The 9,652-nt window shown below is 39.2% G+C and overlaps 1 protein-coding gene across 1 annotated transcript; it reads left to right on the top strand.

The window, feature by feature from the left end:
* Positions 1-715: 715 nt before the first annotated feature.
* On the top strand, positions 716-9,396 carry LOC141000422 (uncharacterized). Its single transcript, XM_073471161.1, has 11 exons — positions 716-762; positions 1,171-1,319; positions 1,414-1,576; positions 2,772-3,149; positions 4,191-4,472; positions 4,557-4,580; positions 4,821-4,922; positions 5,035-5,065; positions 5,470-5,519; positions 5,685-5,719; positions 8,558-9,396. The coding sequence occupies exons 2-11, from the start codon at positions 1,317-1,319 to the stop codon at positions 8,654-8,656; spliced, it is 1,167 nt and encodes a 388-aa protein (XP_073327262.1). The 5' UTR covers positions 716-762; positions 1,171-1,316; the 3' UTR covers positions 8,657-9,396.
* The last annotated feature ends 256 nt before the right edge of the window (positions 9,397-9,652 follow it).

The following is a 9,652-nucleotide window of genomic DNA, read 5'->3' as shown; positions in this document are numbered from 1 at the left end:
GTTTATAGGTAATCCATATGTGAATGGTGTCATTTTTCTACAGCCGTTACTTTGATTTTTAATCCAAAATGATAAGTAGAAGCAAATTGACGCTTAATTGTCAGTTGTCTATTGCTAGTTAAATAATCTTCTAGAATCAAACATCTCCGTCTTAAACTTGACTCACAATAATGAAAAACTTAGTGTCAGACTGACATATTGTATCACAGAAAATTAAACTAATGTGTCAGTAACATCTTTCTCACTGGTGTTGAATTTCAGCACAACTTTAATTCAATAGAGATGACAGTGGATTTGTTTCAAGAGATCTTAAAAGTAGCTTATTATCAAGCACATCTATCACATCCAGATGGCACCAGGAGACTTGTCGAGGAACATTCTCATTTCTTTTCTCATTTTTCAATTTTCTGTGTCTCGATTAATTTATTGACACAGAAACATTTTTTAATTGTGGGTTTGTGAGACGCAGGCCTGCAGCTATTTATTCCCATCATAACATGTTATGTGACCCATGGACTCCAAAAAAGGAAGTGTGTTTACAGGTTCCACTTCCCCCATCGTTCTGTCTTCAAGAGGATGTCATACGTATTAAAAAAACAGACAGAGAGAGGGAGGGGTGATAGAGAGAAGGAGGGATAGAGAAAGAGAGAGCATTCTTACTCCAACCATTCAGTCTTCTTCTTGTGTCGAAGATGCAGGTTGTAAGTGGTGGACAATCACTTTGGATATACACTCTGCTATTTACTTCTCTACAGCTTTGCGGTAAGCATCATACTAGCGCTGTTCCCAAACATATTTTTTTTCTTTTGTTTTGTCTTACAGCTTAAAAAAATATAAGTTTCAACTAGAAATATGTATTTATTGATGCTTTCGGCATTGAGAAGATATAAACAATAGAGAAAATGGCAATGAACATGTAACCATTAACACAAATAATTCTGGCTGTTGTAAATGTACTAAATATTTAAGTGACAGGCAACATCTCTATTTCGAGTGTCATGTTCCTTTTTGAATTTTCTCATCAGCTGCAATCACCAGCTTGGTACAAATTGAGCGTCACCACATGTAGCAATCACAGCTGCTTCACAGCTGCACTGTTGCTCCAGCTCAACAGGAATTTGTGAAACTCAAGTATGTAGCCTATGTTATACCTTTCTCTCTCTTGTCTAGGAAGACTATCAGCTTCCACTTCCTCTCCCCCTCTTCCGGCACCTGAACTTAACATCTATTCGAGGTCAGGGGACTCAGTGGTTCTGGTGTGCCGGGCACCAGAGGGCCACCATGGGGTTCAATTCAAATTGTACCGATACAGAGACATGGTACTTTAACTTTTTGAGGATATGTGTGTTTTTTCTGTCGTGTTTTGTATCCTGTGATTGTGTTTATTCTCCGTATTTCTCTTCATTCATTGAGGTGCACTCTCAGGAGCTGCAGTCTGTTGCTGAGGAGGTCCAGTTCACTGTGAGGGTAAACGCAGAGGTTTCAGTCCAGCGTGAACTCTTCTGCTGTCTGTACATGAACCAGGAGGGTCGTTACAGTGCCTTCAGTCCCTATTTGGAGCTGGAGCACCAAAAAGGTGTCTGTATTACTTGCATTTCAACCTATTACATACACTTTTACATATAAATATAAAAGGCAGTAAGACACTGATCTAATACAGGACAAATCAGAGAGGAGATGTGGTCTAAACGGATTAACGTTTGTGGGGTTTATCTGTTCAATCTTCACCCAGTCTTGATTCTACATGTGGTATAAAACAATAAACACTCCCATCCGCTCCTCTCCAACCCCCAAAACACACTGTTGCATGCAGGTGCTCTCTGTGGTTTCTTATTGTCCTCCGCTCTGTGGGTGTGTGCAGTGGTGTTACATCCTGCCCTTCATATAGAAACCACACACCCACACAGACAGAAAAAAACATCAAACACAGTGTGTATTGGCTTCCAGTTGTTGACGGTTATTATAGGAAGTTTGGCTAGCAACTGTGGCAAACCAAGGTTGGTAGCAATATCTTAGGTCTTATAGGTTTTTTTTATGAATTATAATCTAAAATTTGAACTTGTTTCACCTCGAGCTGTTCGTGTGTTGGTTGATTCATTTGTTTTAAAATTTTAACTGTTGTATCTACTCTGAAAGTTATCTTAAGTAATCTGGCTTTTGACATTTTTTTACTTTATATTGACATTTTTATCTAAGTTTTCTATTTGTGTTTCATGGTGGCTGTAACAGTCTGTCCATTTTTCCACCTGTCTATATTGTAAATACGGTCTATAACTCAATGTATTTCCAAGTTTAAACACGCAAAAGACAAGGTTTTTGCCTTAATTCATCATTTTGAAGTACACACAATATAATAGCATTTAGATTGGTTCCCTGTCAACCCTGTTTTCACTATGCAACTCTGTCTGTCACTGGGAACTAAATCTCCCAGGAAAATGTAGGCTGAGAGGCATTAAAGCCAGGCTGGAAGCCTGCCACCATTTCCATCTGCTTTCAAGTCTCCAGTATAGACTAAATATATGAATAAACTCATATTTTGTCATGTGTTGGTCATGTGTTGTTGGTAGCTGCTACCCTGAGTATAAAGGAAAGCGATCTGTTTGTCTTTGTGACAGTGGCACCAACAATACTTCCAATCGCAAATGCTGGGGGTTTAAGTTAAGGTTGAATAAAAGAAGTTGTGCCTTTGAATGCAATTCGTTAAAGTAATGATACCACAGAATTATAGAGATAATTGTCTCATTTTCCTCTTCCTTTCTGTACTTCTCCAGATCCTGCCCCTACTCGCTCCACACCCTCTTTCCCTCCTCCAGTCTTGTCTGTGCAGACCTCAACTGGTGTGGTAAAACGTGGGGAGACGCTCTCCTTCAGCTGCTCGGTCCCCACCCTTCTTTCCGGGCCTCAGTCCCAGTCTACCTCTAAAAACAAACCGGTGGCCTTCCTTTTGCTGAGGAATGCCGAGGGATCAGGGACGACATCCATTATCTCAACCAGCCCGGTGTCAAACCGTGAACCCCAGCCGGGAGTCTTCACTGTTGGGCCAGTGAGGGGAGGAGAGGAAGGCGAGTACACCTGCCTCTACCAGATCACCAAAAGGAGAGGACTGGTTAATTCAACTGTCAGCAACATGATTCAAATCACTGTTACAGGTGAGGATGTCGCGCTTAGAGCCCCTGCTCAGTGCTTTGAATAAAATGTTGGCAATGTAAGTTTCTGTAAACCAATATACATTGAATGTCTATGTTTAATATAACAACATTTTCCTGCAACACAGGTAAAGTGACATAGTTCAGATGACATCTATATGAGCTGATGTGAGATGTGAGATGATGCAAAGCAGCAGAGAACAGAGAGAACCACTTTTGTGATTACAAAAGCTGGTGTTTAAACCCAAACCATTATCTTTTCCTAAACCTAACCAATGGTTTTTATGCCTAAACCTAACAAGATCTTAACACAGTTATGTCACAACACAAAATTGAAACATGTCTGGGTTTTGCAGAAACGTACCATGCCAACATTTATTCTGGCGATTGGGTTGCAGCGAGGGCCCGCAAACTCTTGCACAACATCCTTGTTAAGATTGACCTTGCTACCCCATTTATTTATGCATTTATGCATCTTTACACTAAGCTGTTTTTGTTGGTGTTTTTCTTTGCACTTCTCAAAATATATTTATATATTTTATTGCTCTGGGATGTTTGTTTTCTCTTAAATATCGTTTTTAGTTTAGAAATGATTTATTCTATTATTATGATGCAGATTAGGGAAAAAAATGTGTTAACTGAACCAATCACTGTCAATCTTTAAATTGAGCAAAGAAGGTGAATGAATTTGTCAACAGAACTGGAAAGTGTTGCAGTGCTCACAGAAATTGGAAAAGCTAAAAAGTATTTCTTTTATTTACATTTGCAATTATTGATGCACTGATCTGCTGATTTGTTCCTCAGTCAATACATAGCTTTTATTTTGTTTAAAAGTCAGAAAATAGGTCAAACTTGACATATTTTAATTGTTATTTTGTCCAACCAACAGTTTGAACAAAATACTCAGTTTACTCTCATGTAAGACAAAGAAAACCAGAAAATGTTAGTTAGTTCTAGTGATTTTTTTTTTTGCTAGCGATTACTTTAATGATTAATTGATACACATGGCAGCACATTTCACTCTCTTTCCTCTTTCCTTGCCAGATGCGTTGCCGGTGCCCACCCTTGTTCTCCAGCAGCAGACAGACGTGTGGCATTTGCTCTGCACGGGGTCTCCTGCCTACCCCGGTGCTGTCTTCTCCCTCTACCTTGCCGATAATGAATTTCCTGTCTCCACTCACCATGCCACCTTGATCCACCATCAGGCCACCTTCCCTGTGCCAGTCCAGGAAACTCCAGTGGCTTTGTACCATTGCCAGTACAGTGTCCTCCTGGGGAAGAAATGGAGCAGCTCTGAGCACAGCCTCCCTTTGGCTGTAACCAGAGGTGCAGATTTAAAGTTGTTCTGTATGTGTGTGTATGATTTAGTTAATCTAACAAGAAATGTGACTGTTTTTTCTCATCTTCCAGGAATCCCCCCTCCACCATCACAAGGTAGGCGTACAATATCACGTCATTATTTCATGTGATATTTGAAGTAATGTGAATATTGAGCGGAAGGAATTGAAAGACTAAAAAAATGTCACACTTTCTGATCAGTGATGAATATCCTTACAGCTCAGACAACTTAACAACTGAAGTAGCTCCCTGAATCATACTTCTGCTCCGGAAACCATGAATAAAAATATTATTTGTTGCACAATCCCTTTTTGTATCTGTGTGTGATGTCTGCAGATGGGTCTGGTGTTGACTGGCCTCTCGTTCTGGGCTCTTTCTCCGCTGTGGTGTTGTTCCTCTTTTCGGTGGCACTCGTGGCTATGGTTGTACGCAGAAAAGGTACTTCACATGAATCTCTACTTCCTCACTGACACATTTTACTGTCGTGATTATCTTCCCTTGTGAAATGTTTCATTTCCTCTCTTTCTTCTCTTGTCATCCTTCTTTAAAGTTAAAGCAGCAGCTGAGGAGAAGAAGAAAAGGTATTGTCTTTTGAGTGCTTATTAGTCTCTAGATAGTAAGTAAATGATCACTGTGTTTGTATCTGCAGAATCATTTTGGTGTCAGTGAGTGAGATTTACTGAGAAAGTCGTGACACATGAGCAACATTTAGAGGCAGTTTTAACTGCAGATTTTCCTCAAGTTGGCAACATAATGACTGTTTATAACAGCTCAGACTTTGCTTGAATATGGTATGTACTTTTAAAATGTGTTATAGCCAGCAGCGAAACAGGAGTTGCACTTTATTTATCCCTCTGCCACAACCTGAAAGCTCTGATGCAGCAGTTATTAAGTTAATTTTCACATAACTTGGTACATAAAATACATCACTGCATTGCCACATTTATGTTTTGGGAATAAATGTTGCTGTGCTGAACTGTTTTAGACAGGATGCAAAGTTCTGGACCCAAGTCCACGCCAAGGACCATGTTGTTGGTGAGTTTACAATAATATTTATAGCTAGTTACTTGTCTATTCATTCAGTGTCATTTATTTTCTTTGGGATTATTTCAAAAGCACTGCAGTGTATCGCATGGGCATTCCAAGTGAAGAGATATACTGATACCAACCACACACGTGCTTTGTCGTTTTGTTTTGCAGACCTTACACTCAGGCGTACAAGCTTCAACTCTCAGGTAAATATGAATCAATACATGAATCTGCAATTGCTAATAAAGAAATCTTGGATGATTCATCATCGCTGAATAAGATAGCAATAGCTTCTTTTTCCTTTGTACTATTACAACACTAAAGGACTAGGCTGGCTGAGGTTCTGTTTTTGTCAACAAATGACTGAAACCAGCAATGTGCTGGTTCCTAATCTCTCAATACTTGATTTCCCAAGGCTGTCTATTGCACATAGTCTTCAACCCAGTTGCCAGAATAAATGTTGGTGATGTATTGATTGAACCATAGATTTGTTGATTTGTTGTTTGTTTCTTCAGGTTCAGGTTATTTTTATGCTGGGACAAGGCTGTGCTTATGGTTTAGTTAGGTTTGGACACAAAGTAAACTTGGGTGTCCACTTGGGTGAATGAATGGGTGAATGTATACAGTTTATTGTACTGCATTTACAGGAGCAGGATGGTGTGTATGCAATTGACTCAAAATTAACTGCAATGTCCATGTTCATCATAATGAAGGAATCAGGCTTTGGACACACAATACCTGCTAGTCGGATCAATGCATTGCTGGTTTTGGTCTTACATGGGATTTGTTGACAATCAGAAAAATAGGATATTTCCAGCCTTATCCTCTAAGCGTGTTATACCTTGCAATAGCATTAGCCTTCATTTTGACACAGAAATCTGTTGCTGGAGGCCGATCATGTGCAGTCTTCTGACATCAGCCTCCTCTTCTCGTCTTTCCCTTTCTTCTGGTATTTCTGGTATTTCTGGGGCCTCGATGTTTCTCCTGTAGATTCTCTATGACAAACAACTGTTGACTTCCCTGATCCCTTTGCTGTAAACACACTCGAACACACATACGTGGATGCACACAGATGAACACATGTACGCACTCAGTGACAATCACCGAGCACACTGTGAACCCACACATATTCCTTATTAGCACTTGTGCAGGGTTTGGATCCACCTCTCATTAGTTGTAATCACTTTCATTAACGTGCTTGATGAAGAGCTCTAATTAGACTGCAGGCTCTCTCCTTCTCTCTGTGTTACTGAACAAACATCTTAGAGGACAGAACGCTGTTATATCCAGCTGATGGCAAGACTACCCAGCTGCCATGAAAACACCCAGGAAACTGAATATTATCTGATGTGTCCAAGTCTTAGCTGTGTCCTTTTTTGGTTTATTTTTGTCAATTATTTCCTGTTATTTCACATACTGTAGCTACACAGCAGAGATACACAGTTTACTTTTATTTTGAATTGGCAACTGCAAATAACTTTCAAATTAATATCTATCAATATCAATATTTATTGAGGACAACAACAGAGAAAGTCTTTGTTGATTCAACTCTGTTGATATGAAGCATTTTCATTAAGAGTGTGTGGAGACTGGACAGGATCTCAGGAGTCTGGGTGCTGGTGGTGATAGAGTAAAGCTTTCATGTAGTTGATGGAATCTATTAGTTTGAACCTACTTGGAGTCTCCATCTCTGTCTGAAATGCTCTGCATTAGTTACTGTCTCTTTAAGGACTGCCTCCTGAATACCCAATCTCCTCTGATTGGTCAGCTCACGGAAGCCTAAGCCTGAACTACTCTATGGCTGTGTCTCAATTCAGGGGCTGCATCCTTCGAAGGATGCAGCCCCTGAATTGAGACACAGCCAACGTATCTCTGGTCGGCTTTGACCGGTTTTCAGCCTCCGGTTAGCTTCACTTCTACTGTAAATATAAAATTATGCAAATGTCTGACATGGCAACGTAGCGTAATGCTAATAAGTCATGCAATTAAAGGCGGGACTGCTGATGAGGTGTTTCAGGCTCATCTGGGGCAGTGTTTTCTGTGGGAGAGAAGAGCTCCCTTTGGTACAGACTTTGGGCTTTTAAACTTTCAAGACCTTTTACATGGAGAATAACCTACATAAGAAGTGATAATAAGAAGCATAATAGGTCTCCTTTAAAAATGCGCAACTTTGGCTCTGATGCAGCATGCAATCTGCAGAGAAACTTGTAATTCAAGTAATCAAAAAGATGTAAAGGAGTAAAAGTCTAAAATTTTCCCTCCAATACTGCTACTAATACTCAGTAAAGTTGTATCTCAAAATTGTGCTTAAGTAAGTACTTGAGTAAATGTACTTGTAATTGCAATAATATTTAAAGTGCAGCAGAAACACAATTGTCTGTTATGGTGACATCAGAAAAAATCAAAAGAGGGATGTTGACAGTGAGCCAAAGAAGAAGAAACAGATAAGGTTATAAGAGGAGGACACCCACAGAGGAAAGTGTTCACCTGAAAGCGGTCTTTCATCTTCAGATCAATCATGCTGGAGACCACACTCATGTTCTGGGAATGTCAGAAAATGATGATGTATCGATAGTGATGAAAGTCATACTAGATTATGAAATACTCTCTCACTAAAAGTGGTATGAGTTATGCCACATGACATTATACTTCAACTTCACATCACAAGTCCATAAAAAAACAACAAGAGAAAAGAAAATACTCACTATTACATGTAAAACTACACACACATACACTCACACAGGTTATGATGTTAATATGACATGGTTGAGGTTAGTCATTTTAAAAACAGAGCTCATACAGTATAACCGTCACAGCCTTCTCAATTAGGTAAAACAGTCAATGATTGGGATTCAGTCTGGATTTGAAAGTATCAACAGAGATTGATGGGAAAGGCTTGGCCAACGAAAGAGTTCTTGTTAAATCAAGGATTGGTAAAGTAACAGACAACAAGGGGGCGTAAAGGACTGAGATCCGAGATCTGTAACAGCTTGTACCTGTGTGTTTATGTGTGTTTATGTGTGTTTATGTGTGTTTACATGCAGGAATGGGCCAGCGGGGACACAACTACAGAGACAACCTCCAGATCCCCTTTATGGAACTCACTGTCCACTTTCACAACCCCGATCCATCCGATCCATTAGAAATGTTTGTTTTCTCTCTCTCTCTCTCACTCTCTCTCTCTCTCTCTCTCTCTCTCTCTCTCTCTCTCTGTGTTTACACTTTTTATTCCAGTTTATCAGTGTAGCATCAGTTGGGGTTACACAGTAGGACAGGAAGGGCTATTTCCTCAGTTCCTATTTCATGTGTAGCAGTAAAATTGCACAATTTGACAGGACACAGTTTGTTTGTTTTTCCATGTTAGTGAGTCAGTGAATCTAAATACATATTTTATTATTGTTATTATAAAGACCTTGGAAAAAAGCATATGACAAAACAATCTCACCAGAAGGTCCTTTTGGTAGATTCTATCACAGGGTCTTCATCAGCTACCAAATGGACATTGAAGTGAGTTTGTTTTGTCGTATTATCTTCCTATCAAACTGTTTTTAACTGATATGACGAATGATTTTGTTGCGCTATTTACAGATTTGCAGCACATTCCAGCACCTTCGCAACATAATGTAAAACCACAATGTACATTCTTTAACTCTGTATGGAGCTTTGTACAAAACATCTAACATTGTAATGATAATAACAAAGTGTGAAACAAAAGAAAAATCCAAGGCAGTCTTCTGGCAAAAAGGTTAAAAAAACCTTTAGCCAGATGTCTATTTCAAACTGCCAGAGGAGCGCCTTGGATTTTTCTTTTTCTTTTTTCTTTAACTCCAGTGTTTCCTACCAAAGAGCAACATCATCACATTTAGTTTTAACTTCCTCAGCTCTCCAGACTTTTTCTTTCTGAATAATAAAGTTTATTTATATAGAACTCTGTGTATCAAACCAGTTTGCAAAGTTTTTTACAAGGAAAAAAGAGAAACACACACATGACATCTACACACATAACACAAGTTATTCATATAAACATGTGTCATATGTTACACTGACCGACCAACACACATAAATGCACATATGCAAACAAATTACCCAAATCAAATGAGGGGATTAAAATAGTGATTTAATAAATAAACTAGCGACCA

Source organism: Pagrus major, chromosome 1 (genome assembly GCF_040436345.1).
Source record: "Pagrus major chromosome 1, Pma_NU_1.0".
Classification (NCBI taxonomy): domain Eukaryota; kingdom Metazoa; phylum Chordata; class Actinopteri; order Spariformes; family Sparidae; genus Pagrus; species Pagrus major.
This window is presented reverse-complemented; position numbering and strand designations above follow the sequence as displayed.

Excerpts from the sequence above, each read along its gene's own strand:
- LOC141000422 (XM_073471161.1), top strand. Across the intron at positions 3,150-4,190 it reads GATTCAAATCACTGTTACAG|ATGCGTTGCCGGTGCCCACC; the intron begins GTGAGGATGTCG and ends TTTCCTTGCCAG. Across the intron at positions 4,473-4,556 it reads CCCTTTGGCTGTAACCAGAG|GAATCCCCCCTCCACCATCA; the intron begins GTGCAGATTTAA and ends CTCATCTTCCAG.